The 16774-nt window shown below is 35.3% G+C and overlaps 1 protein-coding gene across 2 annotated transcripts in view; it reads right to left on the reverse strand.

Moving 5' to 3' along the window:
• KCNMA1 (potassium calcium-activated channel subfamily M alpha 1) overlaps nt 1-16774 on the reverse strand; it is a 516744-nt gene that overhangs the window by 182953 nt on the left and 317017 nt on the right. For both annotated transcript variants that reach the window (XM_082310136.1, XM_082310135.1), the window contains one exon: nt 15948-16059. In XM_082310136.1, coding sequence (XP_082166262.1) covers nt 15948-16059 — 112 coding nt within the window. The remainder of the gene's footprint in view (nt 1-15947; nt 16060-16774) is intronic.

A 16774-nucleotide genomic window follows, 5' to 3' on the forward strand; every position in this document is an offset into this window, starting at 1 on the left:
AGGCATTGCTACCATTAAATGACAATTTGCTTTCAAAGTCTGTCCAAATGTGAAACTCTCAATCTCACATATGCAGGAGAAGAAAGCAAGACTTCTCAGCACCTGAGCTCCACTTTACCTTTGGCTATGCAGGAACTAGGTGCTTGCTATACCATCTTGCAAGAGGGCAAGGGAAGAGCAGATCTTTGGCATAGACAACCAATGTATTAGGCAGAAGTGGGTATCAAATTGTTGTCCTCTAAAGCACAGGTTAGACAGGGATGACTGATTTCGCTGTGCTTTTGTAGGATACTATCTGCTTACAGTTGTGCCCAAAAGCACAATCTAGAAAAAAACATGGAACACAAGGAAGCCTGCCAAGGAGAAACCTGCTGTAGAGAATAACAACTTTGTAATATCCTGTGACCATTCTCTCCTTGAAAACTACTTTTTAATTTATTTTACGGTAAGGTAACACAGAATGTTCTACATGTTATCTTTCCTCTCTTTCAGGTTGCTACTTCTGAAACTACAGTTCTACAAGAAAGGGCCCTTAAAATTTTCATTGGTCCTATTTCAAAACGGGTAAAAGTATTATTCATAGAAAAAAAAAAAATGTGGTGTGTCTGAATACAAAAACTATACAGGTTGGCCAACAACTACTTTTTGGTACAGCTTTGTAGCATTATGTATGGGTTATGACAAAACCAGAACAATCTAATATCCATTCTGCCAAGCATTTACTGCTCATTAATCTAACTAAATGATTTCGAAAGTAAATTTACAATCCAAACTTGAGTTCTTGAAGAAATGCATGTAGTTGCATTATGCATTTTTTTATCTCAAAGTCTAAAAGCCTTAAGATATTAAACCATTTTCAGAAAGCTTGACACTAGCAATAACAAAAACAGAAACTAGATATGTAAACATTAACTTTGCTGCTTTATAGCACTTCAGGTGATGACTATGTCATATTCCATAAGACAAGCAGAGAGATACCCAGTAGTGTATGAATAGCATATCTTTACATAAAATCAGAGTGTATTATCTTGTAAGCATAACATTTTACAACGGGAGTATTATCCCACCAAACTGATGGTGGTGCCATTTTTAATGAAAGCCTGAAAGCATGAAGGGAAGTATAAACAATATTCATACCTCATAGAAAAAAGAGCTAGGGAGAAAAGGAATTTATTCAACTCTGAGTTTTCTGGTTTTTTTGGTTGGTTGGTTGGTTGTTTTTGTTTGTTTTGGGGTTTTTTTGTTGTGGTTTTTTTTTTTTTTTTTTTTTTTTTTTAATCTTACAGTTGTGTAATCCTTTCTACATACTGAAGCCCATATTCAAAAAGATGCAAAATATGCCTTTTTTAATTCTTTGATTTTTGGAGAATAAATTAATTGGACACTTTACTGATGATGCTAGATGACCCTTGAAATAAGAGTTTACACCTCAGCAAGCTAACCTTGCAGACAGGTGGCACTGCAGGTTGGAAACTTGGGGTTTGTTTAAAGTGTCCATTACAACTCAACATACAGTAGTTTCACTTCCTGAAGAATGACAATTTAGCATCTTGTGCAATTTTCCCTAGCATTCATCAGGAACAAATTGCACTAAAATCAGGAATATGCTATTCTGAGAGGCTGTAACTGTGGGGTAAGACAAATGATAAGAACAAAGGCAAAGGAAGGACAAAGGCCAGATCTAAAGCCTGACTCATGCTGCAGGACGTTGGATTAAAAAAAGACTTGCAATTTTGCCTGTCTTTGCTCCTGTGAGTCACAAGGCACGGGCCATAACTGCCAAAGAAACAATGAGCATACTACGAAATAAGACTTGAAAAGGACTCAAATATTTCAGTTCTAATCAACTGGTATGATAGAATGCATCCTAGCCATTGAACCTTCTTTAGCCTTTGAATTGCACAAAGAAAATATTTAAAGAATAGATATGAGCAGATACATACAGATATATTCATTATGAAAAACAGGTTATGAAAATGATACCCCACAAAATTCTATATGCGATTATGATCCAAGTGCAATAAAAAAAAAAATAAAAAAAAAAATCAGTTTTCTGACCAGATGGGTGCCAAACTTAAATAAAATATTTATGCCTGTGCAACAGAAGTGATGCTCTTTTACTCAGTGTAGAGAATGATTCCTTGCACATGGTTTAAATTTATATTGTAATAACAACAAACAGAATATTTCATACCAGCTGTCGAATTAAGAATTTAGGCATAAAATTTCATAGGAATCTAATATTATGGTGTTTTAACTGCTTTTTAGAAATATATGTCATGTAGGTCCATGCACCACTTGTCCGTATCCCTTATTTCACCCCATGCCAGTACTAAAAAGTAGTCTTCGCCTATTCAGTATTGTATCATGTTTAACTACAAAGTCTGAGAACTCCAAGCGTCAATTCAGCAGTAAGGCTGAATCAAGAATAAATCCAGTAAAGTGAGTAGCATTTAAAACTCCTCTCTTCAAATTCATGTCAGACAGAAAAATCTGTCTGTGATCTGCCTACTGAGAAACAAATTCTCAGCATGTTTCAAGCGCACAGAAATGCTTGCACTAACAGGCCAATGTTACCTAATCACTAAGAATAGATAAGGAAAATTTCTGTGAACTATCAGAGTAGATTAGAACGAGTGCCTAGAAAAGTAGGTGTCTGATGTTTTCCTAGAAGGTGCCATTCCTCCAAATCCATGTATCATTTGCTATTTTCCACTGACTGCAACATATTTCTTACACAATCCACCTTGCATGCAATTGTGTATTGTTTTCTTTAGATGAATTTCCAAGTTAAAAGTGAGCATGAGAGAATCCTGATGAACCTGTCGTGGTTTGTTTTTATTTTCTAGATGTCTCTGTTTTTACAGTGCTGATATCTACACTTTGCCCACAATAGGAAGGAAAGTGAAACAATGCAGAAGAATCCAAATTCAGTTACTATGGAATTTAATAGAAAATAAAAGCTGGGATCATCCTATTTTCTTTACAAATTATCCCATCTCATTTGAATTTATACTTGCAATATTTTACATATAGAGATTCAGATGTTCATTGACTGCTGTGCCATCATATGTATAAATTGTATATATAAAATACAAATTTTAGTATGGAATAACAATTATAATAATTTATTACATACATAATTAATCACTGAAGCACATAATTAAAAAGTGAACTTCTGAATAATATCATATCTATTACCTATAGCAGCCGTTACGTAACAGAACATTGGTAAATACCCCTATAGGATTTAGAATTTCAACAGCAGCTATAGAAGTTGGATGTTGAATAGGAAAGAGTCACGAAGGTTGAATTTTGAAAAAAGAATAAATATGAAGGTTGTGAAAGACATTCAAATGATATTAGGATTTTATATTTATCCCAACTGTGACTATTTCTTCTCTGTCACAAGGCTGAAGAGGCATTACACCCTTGAACTTCACTGACTCACTTGACTTACCTCAGAGAAAAGCATCCCAGATCAGAATTAAGTAAAAGTGAGCAAACTGATACAACGTGAAAATAATATTCACCCCAACATCAGCACACAGTGACAAGGCCATACTTGGCCACTAACATTACAGCTAGCTCATAGCAATAAAAGACCTTTCTGCTAGGCTATGGAGGTATGCATCCACATCCCCTAAGCCTAGCATCAACTCAAATTATTCTATATCTTCAAGCACAGGACACTTCGAATGACCAAGGGGCTGCAGTGTGGATAAATGAGATTAGCATTAATTGCTGTATGCACAGTGATTGGAAAGGAACCAGTGTATCTCTGTAGCACAGCGTGAGCACACCTGTACACAAAAACTCATACAGTTCTGAAGGAAAATGTTCCACACAGTAAGAGGCTGATCAAAGAAAAACATAACCAGCAATTAGGAAGACAATAAAGCTGATAGATAATTTATACTGAGCAGCAGAGTAACTAGGTGATAATGGAGAAATAACCACTGGAGAGTCTTGAGTACCTCGGAAATCTCAAAATGCAGTAGACTAAACCATTTTGCTCTCAGTCATCTTTGCTTATGAGGGACTAAAACATTTTCCTTTTGATTATGTAGATTATCATCTCCAGATATCCTGACTTGAATTCAAAACCTCTTGAAACTGAACTTGACAGTTAAGATACTAAATGGCCGATTCTTTTTAGCTAAACCTCCACAGTGATGCTACAATATTATTATTTTTAATAAATCAGCACTCCTTACAGGATAATGCTGAACAAAATGCTGTGTACTAGACCTGCCCCTGTACAGCACATTTCCATCTGCCTTGCTTTATAGAAGCTAATTTAAAAAGAAGACAAAATAATTTCCCTGTATATATCACTTACAACTGAAACAAGAAAATGGCCTTAGGAAAAAAAAAAGTTTTATATACTACAAGTTTTACTTACGTAGAAAAACACATTTTTATAAGTTTAAATACTATTTTTAAATTAAAAGATGCCTTATTCTATTTTTTTTAATCTTTATCTGCCATCTGCTATATTTTTACTAGCAACAAACAAAAGAGCTGATAAGGTCAAACAGGCTGCTTTTCCAGTATTTCAGCTTTTGACCTGAAGTAGCAACTAGGGAGATTTCACAAGAAAGCCTACTTCTGGCAAATGCCCGTTCAATTTTGAAGACAATATAAACTTAAGATAGTTGGAATCTAAAATACAATGAAAATTAAAATTCTTTGGCTTCATATCGCTTTATACTTATTAAATCAGAGAAGTAAGATCGGTAGATAGATTTAGAGCAAAATGTTTTGTAATTAACATAAGGCTATACAAAATTTGCAAACTCAATATACTGATTTTTTCAAAAAGAATTAAAAACTAAATGCCTGAATGACAAAAGTGCACTCCAAAGTTTAGTAGCAGCTTATTTAACATCATTCCATATTAAAAAGTTCCCTGAATAGAAGAAACTGGAAAAAGCAACAGAAAGATCCAAAAGTATGCACTTATAAAGAGCAAGCAAATACTGCCCTCTGAGCATCATTAGCTTTATCGGCAAAGATTTTCTGGCAATCCATCAGGTACACCACTGCAGTGCAAGTAGTTATGGAGGAGTCAATAACCTCAGAGACACTTTTGTGATGCAAAGAAATGTCCTTCCATTTATGGACTGGGTTTTCTCTGCTGTGTTTCTATTTTTATTTTATTATTTCGTAGAATCATAGAATGTCCTGAGTTGGAAGGGACCCACAAGGATCATCGAGTCCAACTCCTGTCCCTGCAGAAGACAACCCCAAAATTCACACCGTATGTCTGAGGGCGTTGTCCAAATGCTTCTTGAATATTGTCAGGCTTGGCGCCTTGACTACCTCCCAGGGCAGCCTGTTCCAGTGCTCCACCACCCTTTGGGTGCAGAGCCTTTTCCTAATATCCAACCTAAACCTCCCCTGGCATATCTTCCTGCTGTTCCCTCGGGTCCTATCATTGGTTGCCAGGGAGAAGAGATCAGCACCTGCCCCTCCTCTTCCCCTTGTGAGGAAGCTGGAGACTGTGATGAGGTTTCCCCTCAGTCTCCTCTTCTCCAGGCTGGACAGACCAAGTGACTTCAGCCGCTCCTCATATGGCTTCCCCTCTAAACCCTTCACCATCTTCGTGGCTCCCCTCTGGGCACTCTCTAGTAGCTTCGTATGCTTTTTATACTGTGGCACCCAGAACTGCACACAGTACTCAAGATGAGGCCTCACGAGTGCAGAGTAGAGTGGGACAATCACCTCCCTCGACCAGCTACCAATACAGTGCTTGATGCACCCCAGGACACGGTTGGCCCTCTTGGCTGCTCGGCCATTTAGAATTTGAGACAGTGTAATACTAAATACTGATGAATGTGATAACAAGGTTAATGAATGCTAAATGTCTGGGGGTCAGCAATGAATCAAGAATAAGCCCTGCATAACGTTAGCATGGATTATAAATACAGAAGTACTAGGGAACTTTGGGTGTTCAAAAAATTGATGTGAAACAAGTGGCAAAAAGTGGCAAACTATGAAAGATAGCTTTCTTGACTTAAGTCAATATTGTATGAAATTCTGCCAGATGGTGTAAATACCCTGCAGTCCAAAACCTCCAAAAAAGCCTTAAATACTTTTAGCTGAAAGAACAGTTATCTCTATATCCAAAATTTTCCTTCTCTACCTGTCACCTGACTTTGTATGGAGAATTACTTCAATTGCAAAAATTGAATAGTGGATCAAGGAACAGATTGAGGAGGAATGTAGCATTGTTACAAACTATTATCCATCCAACTGTTACTTCTGAAATGTCACATAAGCAGGAAGGTCAGAATTTTGCTCATATTGATACCTGAAGCATAGAAACACAACAAGTAATCTTATTTAATCCCAATGGGTTTTTGGCCTATCAGGTGACGGTCAAGCAGTGCATCTGAATAAACGTATTAATGAAGTTTCCCCTTTTGAGTTTGGAATTACAAGAAGAGTGAAAATCTTAATCAAATCCTCTCTTGACTTTTCTTAGATTCATATATATAAAGTTGAGCAAAGAAATTGCCTAAAGATTATTGAAAGGATATGAATGATCTGGTTTATATAAACCTCCAGTCTCAGTTGAGTACATAAGTTCATTCAGAGCTCTCTGATATTCAGTGAGAACAGCCACTACATGAACTTTCTAAAGTCTCATACAGAATTCCCAGCTTCTAATCTTTCTAGTGAGATCCCAACTATCTTTACATCAGTTTATATCAATTTCAGTCTCAACAAGATTTGCTTATGACTAATTCAGTCTTGCAAAAAGGTCAGGAGGAACATGGATAGGTTTGTTTGCTTGCTTGCTTCTTTGTGTTTTTTTGTTTTGTTTTTTAAGTTATTTAAACTGCATAATGCATCTTTTCTTAATTCCACATAAACCAAGCCTCATGCACCACAGAGCACATTAGACAACTGATGCTGAATAAATAAGAGACACATGGACATCTCAGTACATTTAGTCCAGGGCTTAGAAGATAAGAGAGATCCTTTAAGCTGTGTTACACAAGTTACATGCTTAGAAATACAAAATGAGCCAAAGCTCAAAAAAGTCACCAGAAATCGTAAAACTTACGTTAAAATTACCAGAATATAAACTCTCATGTTCTGCATATAAGGACTTCTGGTTTGGGGTTTATATATTAATTATATTACTTATAAAGTATGAAATAGTGTAAACAACAAGTATTGAAAATTCAAAGTTGAGAAGATCACGCTCTGCAACAACATTACTCAGACTCAATGTATTAAAAAAACAGTTACCAAGAAATCAGCGAAAGAAGATGGGGGGGGGGGGGGGGGAACTACTGGATAATGTATAATTTATGACTAAATGCCTACAAGGTACTGTACAAGTTAACATACTATCTATCTTGGAGCCAAGACATGAAATTTTATTTTCAACTGGTCTTTCAATTGACTTTTAAAGATAAGAAAAAATTAGTTAAATAAAAAAAATTAATCTCTCTCATATTACCATTCATGAAAGTGTTCAGGTTACATGCTGTAGGTAGCTCAGGAAAATTTGGAAAGCATGTGACATAATAATAATAATAATGATGCAATGATCTTTTTGGACAGTATAAGCAGCATTTTTAAATGCCCCTCATGCAAAGTAATACAAATGCCAGAAGACAACATAAGTGAATTATGGGTTCCCTAAGCAGTTTCAGGGACAGAGTTTTCTTCTTTTAAAACATTATTCCATTTTCTATTAAAGACAAAACTGTACAGTTTGGGTAGCCTTCATTTGAGCGGAAGGGATTTAATCACAGAGTCTGAAAGACCAATGAAACCATTAGAGAACACAAGAGCAGTCATAAAATAATTAAACTGATAATAAAAAGCAGGGTAAAAAGAAAACATTAGAGTGGTTTTTCGCATACTATCCCGATGTCGAGAACATACTTTCATTAGACAAGAAGGGATATGGAAAGAAGAAAATTACATAACATCTTACCAAAAAACACAAAATGTTTGGCTATTGAGAGGAATTGCGGTGATTTATTTTTCAGCATAAATCCCATATACTTGATATCACCATCCCATTACTACTTAGAATTTAGCAGTCCATCTATACCAAAATGACATTCTGTGTTTTTGAATCACTAAATTTGGCAGACTATGATCATGAATGTTTATGGATAGATGTCCAGAAGAAACATGAAATAGAACAATAACCAATGATGACAATAGACAATTTGGGTATAACAGATCATTTAGAGTCTAGCTGCTTATTTTCCTTTGTATAATACATGCTGAAAAAAAAAGTTTAGTTTACACCATGGAAACGTCTATCTGAAAAACATACGCTGAAGAATATTAACATGCCTTTAGAAGTTCTAAATATTATAACCACAAAAGAATGGTAAGAGTGTGTCATTGAAGAGAGGGTTGTCTATATGACTTCATCATAGCAGACGGAAAAAATTATTATGGAACTCAAATTTAGGCTGTTTAAATGAAAATACTGATTATATTTACTCTTCATTAAAAAAACAAACAAAAACAAAAAACAAACAAACAAACAAAAAACAACAACAAAAAACAAAACCAAAAAACAACACAGCCAAAACACAAAAACAAAACACCAGAAGTCCAAAATAGGAATATATATTTTGTATTTAAAAACATCAAATTTCAAAAAGAAGAAAGTGTTTATGAACTATGTTGACCAACCACAGACTTACTGCATTGCAAATAAAAGACATTTTAATTGTAGCATTCTATTACTAGCAGCATGGTGGACATTTCAGCAATAATGGAGAAAAGGCAGAAGTGTCCCATATATATTTTATTTTATAACTGAGAAAAAGCCAATCATGTAATGATGGCATACTTGCTTTCCTAACATGACTAAGGAGAATGCTAATAAACACATCTGTTAAGCCAGACATTTTTAAGTCATCATGCCTGGGTAACTTGCATCCAATAGTTTTAAAAACCTCACTCTGTGGACTACTTAATGTTGGTTTTCAGCGAGCCTGGCACAGACAGTTTATAGAAGTTCCAGAAATATTTAAGAAAGTTAATATTATTTCCATATGTTTAAAAGAAGTAACCGTAAGCCAGTCAATCTCAGACAAAACAAAGACTTCTACTACAGAGTAAATAAGTGGTCAAGATAAAGAATTATATCTATGTATATATTTTAGAAAAACATCCTATCCCATTAGCTTTTCCATTAAATGTTGTGTTTGAATGATAAAGCTATAAATACTGATGTAATTTACTCAACATTGCCATGGCACTCATTAAATGGACCAAGAACCGTTAAGTCTTGAAATGAATCTGGCATGTCTTCCCTGGGAGTCTTGTCAGGGATGTGTTCTTGACCTTAAGTTATTTAGTACTTCTATTACTATTCTGGAGGAAAAACAAAATCCACTTTAATAAAGTTAACCAATGATACTAGAGGATGTAATGCTTGATAATGAAGAGAACATGTTAGTGACAAGCAGGGCTTGGGATCACGTGGAAAGCAGGATGGCAACAAACTATATGCATTTATTTATAGGTAACTATAAACTTAAGACTGGATTTTATTTTTTTTTTTCCATTAGAGATGCATTCTTGCTCAATCAAATTTTTACCCTCAGAAGGAGACAGAAGGAGGAAAGATGTAAGAGGTCAAAGTACTTCAGCCAGCCAGCCAGGTAAACTAGCAAGCACTTTTATTTAAAGCAATATAACTGGTGTCAGCTATGATATTAACTTGCAATAGCTCCTCAACATTCAGAGAATATGACTACTTTTGGGCTAAGCCTGCCACTCATTCACACAGGAAAAATCAAGGTACCCCCCTATCTATGGCCCCTCCCAATCAGAGTAGAATAGAAAACAGAATTAATTTAGGGTCAATTTTCTATGCGGTGTTAAGTACCCCTCACAGACAGTGATAGACTGGGAACAGAAGATGATCGAAATTATCCAGTTTACTTTGAATTCAGAGTTGTAGGGAAGCAAGCACACAGTTTCTATGAATGTCAGCTAGATGACAGGAACTAATGACACTGAGACCAGTACTGTCCTTGCGTTTCTCCTCTGCTCCAGTGTCTCTTGGCTAACTTGTTTGACTTCTCATCATTTTCACACTTGCGTGCAACAATATTCATAAGAATTGTACATAGATGTTATGACAAATACATATTTGTCACAAGGTTACCTTTTGCTATTAATATTGTAACAACTCAAAAGCCTATTGTTAAGTATCACTAACTGGTACCCTGTCAAAATGTACATGTTCTGTGAAAACTGAACTGAGGTATCTAGAAGAAAGCAAAAAATTGTTGTCTTCAATATAATACAGTCCACCCAATGACATGTTATTGACAAATCACCAAGCATTTTCATTAAATTTATTCTGATACCTGTTTGAAGGCATTTGAAGTGTACGAAGAAATGTTACTGCACAGAAAAGTAGTGCATATGCACATATATATAAAACACAATTCTCCTGGGAAATTTTATAGAACTTAGCTTCCATTATATATAAAATAACTTCTCATGTAACTAAAATGACATAAAATGCTTTAAAGCTGTACAAAATACCCTAGCTTTGTAAGAAATATTGTAGAATTTGGATGTGTGTTCACAGTTTTTGCCAATAGATGGCAGAAATGCACAATACTTAACCAACAAAATCATTGCAAATGATTGCAAACTTAAGGTGCTAAGAAAGGGATAGTTTTGAGACCTGTGGATGCATCAAAAGACAGCAAATGATTATAAAGTTTTGGAGCTCATAATTCCTCTCTCACGCCGGTATCCCTACAATTTACTTATCAGAACACTTCTTTGTGTCAGTATAACTAAGGTACTGCTGTAAGTTCCATTAAAAGATACATGTTTTCCAAAAGGAATAGTGTTTTGCAGATTCAAATATGGTCTCAGGCTGAGCTGTTCTGCAGAGGTTATGTCAAAAAAGTCTATACGGTATTAAAACAAGTGCTGTTTTCACGCCACAGATTTTTAACCAAAGCTTCATCTTGAAGCACACTTGCTGGATGGCCAGGAGGCATTCACACCATCAGCTTAACTATCTTAATAAGACACTGCTTTTTCTCCAAAGCTGTCTATCTCTTTCCGCAAAGGGAAACCAATTTCCTTCTCCAACTCACAAAAACAGCTGAATATCTACCAGAGATGTTGGAAACAGGATTCTCAGACCAGGAATTTATACTGAGACCACAAGCCTCATCCAAATTACTTGAGATGTCTGTAACAGGACCTGGACAGAATTTGAGCAAGGACTGGAAAAAAGGATCCCCTCTTTTCCATAACTATGCTAATCATCACAGAAAGAGATTTGTTCACTATGCTGTGCATGTGTCTACGTTTGCATCTGTTGTCTGTCTTATTTTCCCCACTGTAAATCTTGAATTATTTTCTGAAAAAATAGAACGGCTTCAGCAGCAGCCTAGACTAAAGAGGATCTCAGGGAAGGATGATGAAAAAAATCTTCCTGATAATAGATTCTATTAGGAATCAAACAGTTTCTATCGCTTGAAATTTTGTACAGTAGAACATCTGAACTGCTGAAAGCACATGGTCAGAAAAAGGAAACGGGTTGTTTAATAGATCTTTTCTATCTTTAATTTCTGTGATTCAATAATATGAGACACTATCAAATCCATATATTAGGCTTTACTTAAATCACTGTAGTTCTAAGGCTGATTGTTCCTCATTCACATGTCCTTGTAAATGTGAAGGCAAGATCATGTTTTACATGTTTAGTCTTCCTCTAACAATACCGTCCTGTCAAGGCAATTTATTCCAATAGAGTCTGCTCATAAATTCAATATTTCCTTTTTCATAAGCATACAAGTACATGATAAAAAGCATTTCAGTTATTTGAAGTGCCTTTGCTATCACAGAAGATAGAATAACAGTTTTAAGTGGTGTGTAGAGTGTTTGTAAATCATTACTGAATATAACTGAAAGATGTTCACTTGTTGTAGGGCTCTGCAACTTGGCAGGCTGCAAGCTATCCAAAGAAATGAAGATCTGAATCTGAAACTTAGCTATGATATTCAGATCATGACGACTTTGTGGTGTAAAAAAAAAAAAAAAAAAAAAAAAAAAAAGTTTTACCATGACATTATTTCTCCCATTGCAATTTTTCTGTTTTCATGCAATGACCTTTTTAGCCTACCTTCACTTAGACTGTAAAGACAGTATCCAGACTCAGCAATGCACTGAAATCATTTGGTTAAAATTAACTGTCAAAATTACCTGTAAAATCTCAAGAGCCAGAAACTCCACCCTTTCTGTTATCATTCTTCCCTCAGGAAGATAGTCTGCACTCCACAGAAGCCTGCACTTAAAAGTGAAGAATTGTCCTATCACTATCAGCAAATTTCTTATACAGTGTTATGGAAGAAGTATTTATGATTTTATAAAGCACAGCTTTAGTTTATGTGTTAGTATCTGCACAAATGCTACTGTCTGCAAAACAGTGTTGGAACAATGTCAAAGGGATCTATATGCAAATGAACATCAGAAGACACACTGATGTTTGTATCTGTACAGTTTTAAGTCAGAGCACAACAAATTTTTATACCGACTGTCAAAGCAACGTATAACACTGAATTACAGATTCGATAAAGTTTTCTTTCATCTACTCCCCCCTAATCTTTCAATAATATGTAGATCATTCCATGTGCCAGCTGTATTCTGCTCATGTACATCCTTTTCTTATGCTACCCTATGCTAGCAAAAGTGATATCCTAGAAATCCTTTCTAAAGGATTTATCAAATATAAACATTTGATATTCTAGATGTTTAAAATGCTATTGTGCCTTCAGCTGTACATTAGACAGTCAACACCCTACCATTCCTAGAAACCTTTTGATGGAAAAGCATAATCTGATCCATCTTGCATATTGAATTTTGTTTGCACACTGGAATCTAGGTAGAAGATTAGATTTGAAACAACATCCTTTACGAATACTGATTAAAAATTTCATTCATATACAGCATTTTGAGATACAAAAATGCATTTTCTAAACGACTGAACGCAAAAGAGTAGCGGGGAAAGTGGAAGGCTTCACATACTAAGAGTTACGTAACAGCTGAACGGTGGCATTTCTGAACTAGCAGAAGAAAAGGAAAAAACCCACTGGCTTTCTACTATAGTACATTGGAAGATGATACATTCAGACCGCATGTCCTCTGCTATACTTCACATCTTTCTATGAGCATTTAGTGCTCCGAAGGCAAAGTTTATTTTTGATTTAGGATGGTTTGGGTTTTTTAAATAGTGTTTAAGCTGTGTGTTGATACTTACTTTATTGCCAGTTAACTAATTCTTGTGAAATCGGGAATTCAGGGAGCCATGTTCTGGTGACTTTCATTCTGTCTAGTACTTAGACGAACTCGTCACAGCTGACTTACATGAATCAATAGTGAAATAAACTGGAAAGACCCTGATGCACAACACATTCCAGACAATGTATCGTATTTGGGCTCCTAAACGATCTTGCAATTTAAGGCATATACAGGAATCCTGCTTAATCAGTAACAAATTCTTAAAACATGCAAAGAATTATTGGGATACACTGAAGTCTGAACCTGTTAAATGATTTTCGCATTGCCTAACATTCAGCACTCCCTATTTACATGCCTCACGAGAAGGCTAACCTCCCTGCGATTCCTATTTCCAGTGACACTTGGTGCAAAACCAGAACTTACGTGTTCTGAATCACCCTCTGCACAAGGATATCTCTCTCAATTACAAAAATTATATCACAGGAGAAATAGGCATCTAACCTGACACCGTAAATATATGGTCCAAACACCCTCCCTTCCCCTCCAGTCACCCTCCCAGTCCTGTCACTGTGTTACCTACAAGGATGTCCAAAGTATTTAAGCTCCATAGGCAGAGTAAATTTTGCCATCTCTTTAAAAGGTGTACAGGAATAGACAATCTTCATTAATACACTTCAGTGTATTTGCTTAAAAACTCTTTCATCACAGCATCTAAAAATAATAATTTGCTGATCTAAATTACAGCTATGTCAAGGACCCCAATAATACACATTTTTGAGTTAGTGAATTATTTCACTAAGGATGATTTTCCCTAAAGTGAAAAACCCTTTGGAATAAACACAGTGGAAGCAGGTGCAAAGCTCAAACATTGTAAATATGTCACTCCTAAGATGACTACGTTAAAAAAAAAAAAAAAATTCTGTGCCTCGGCAGGTGACAAATGTCTCAGGAGGATTCCGTGAGAAAACAGGTAAAGCTGAACTATAAACAAGAAACCAATAAAAAGTGACATTGGTGTAATTAAGAGAGATGGAAATCCTTTCAACCCTATGAATAAATGTAAGTACAATGCTTAACTCTGCCTGCAAAATGACATAAATCTTGTAAAAACTATCCAGCAGAAACTGCTAAATGGGCAAACTCTCTCATTATTCCTGTTGGTACTGTTAGTTAGACTGCTATGTCACCATGAGTCAGTCAATTATGCAGCCACTTTCCCAAAGGGTATTCATCTCAAATAATAATCTCCTTGCCTCATTTCCTAAATTTTGAAGTTTTGCTATTTTCTCATTTCATATTCCTTTTGTATGGATTCTGTGATTCTACTTTTTGCTCTTGGATAGCCTTCATCTCCAATGATTTCAATCCCAAAGTTCTGGGAAACTCCGATATGTCGCATTCAAGTGTGAAAATATATCCTGTTAATTCACATAATGCAAAGAATCTGGGATTGAGTTACAGCTACTGAAATCAGCAATTTTCTTTTAAGCATAAGCTTGTTTTTTATTTATGTACCTTCTTTTTTTATTTGATTTCCTATCATAATATGGAACTGTATGACATTTTCTCCTTCAAAAAGCATTACTTTGTTTTACATACACGACAGAAGTATGTGATAAAGACAGTAATCATATGAGGATCTGTAGTGATCTTTTCTTGCTGTTTTACTGCTTTCTTCTTTGGCATACTAATAACCACTAATATATATAGTATGAACTCTTAACATGGTTATACATTTATTAATCTCTTCACACAACAGTAATTCATCAATAATTTTTGCATCTTTGCACTTCTGTATCAAGTTGAAAATATTATAATACTATAAAAGATCCTCTGTTTTATTTTCCTTTCCATGTGAAACATTTAAGATGACCACTTTCTTCAGTTTTCAGGGACAATGAGTGCCTGTGTTTCTGGAGGAATAGATTGTCAAATTGTGAGGTTTCATATGTTGTCCAAAGACATGGCATTCACAAAGTATGCCATTTTTAGGAAGTTTTCCCTGAATAAAAACTCCCAAATTTTTACCTTCATTTTAGTTAACTGGAGAGAATATGCAATTTGTACAAGAAACTTCATATGCCACATTATGGGTGTTCTTTAATTGATTTATTTTGTCTGCTCTGCTTCATTTTGCATTCCCTTTTACATGTGGCATATTCTTTTCTAATGCATTCCTAGCAGTCCTACACAAATGTTAAGCGCAGTAAGCATCTAAACAAATCTTCCAAATCTGTTGTTTCAGTGGATTTAGAATTTAGCTGTATTGGCTCAAAATGTGAAGAGAATTTCTTTATTTCATTGTCAACAATGATTCATGGCAATCCAGGTCAGTGAATGAATGGTCTGGATCACCTATTCACGTTGTAAGCTGAGACAATGACATCAAATTCACCATTTTATAAAAATGGCCTCACGTTACACAGTACTTCCAATCTGGAGTTCACCACCCCTTAGAGCAGGAGATTATACCAATGAATCAAGAACAAAATGGACTTAGTATGTGCTTTTTCTGACATAACCCACCTGTCTGCTGAAATGGCAAATTCACTGCAAAACAACTGTGGTAACATTCTTCTGCTTATGTGATGCCACAAGATGAAGAAATTCTCCATCAAAATGTGCAAATTTTAAGTTTTTTTATAACAGCTATTAAAAGGAAAAATTATCTTACTTACCAAGCCAACTTCTGTTTAAATATACTGACACAAACACTGGAGGGACCGTGAAGAAATCTACTACTGAGTTAACTTCTAGCCAAAACCATAGCTTGTCATTGGCTGCTATGAACTGTAAAAAAAAAAAAGAGGGGAAGGGATGAAAGAATCAGAGTATGCTCATGGTGGTTGCAAGTATGTGCAATATTGTCCTTTCTAAAATATTAAACTCCAAATTTAGTGGAAAAGAAACTGGTGTTTTACATCAGTCCAGACAAAACAATATGTCTCACTGGAAAGAAGTCTGTATTGTGCATTGCTTGATAACAGAGACAGATCATTTATATGATGAATTGTAATATCTGTGCTAAAAAACATTTTCTTCACATTTATTAACAATATATCAGTAATATTAGAAAAGTGTAGGTAAGCATAAAATATTTCAAAGTATATCACCTCCGCTCTAGACATGTTGGTAGTAGTCTCAACACTTATTTGCTGTTCACAGGTTTCTAAATACGTGATAGTTTACAAAGAGTCCCATTATCATCCTATCCGGAGGTAATCACCAGGATGACTCCTACAAGGCGTAATTCAGGACTACAGCAGCACTTCAGTCCTTCAAATTGTACCATGGATGAGGTCATTTCTCTCTCCTGACTACAAAATCAGCCTGGGGAAGCTGCAAACTTAGATGCCAAGGACATGATAGTTTGAACTTGCCTATTCATCTATGCACTTAAATAAGGTCAAACTACTATTCACATTTAAGTAAAATTAAAACATACGCCTTATATAAATATGAAATCTAAATATACAAACAAATACAAAATTTTAGTGCATCACAA

The sequence above is a fragment of the Platalea leucorodia genome (assembly GCF_965183815.1).
Source record: "Platalea leucorodia genome assembly, chromosome: 4".
In the NCBI taxonomy this organism is placed as follows: Eukaryota; Metazoa; Chordata; class Aves; order Pelecaniformes; family Threskiornithidae; genus Platalea; species Platalea leucorodia.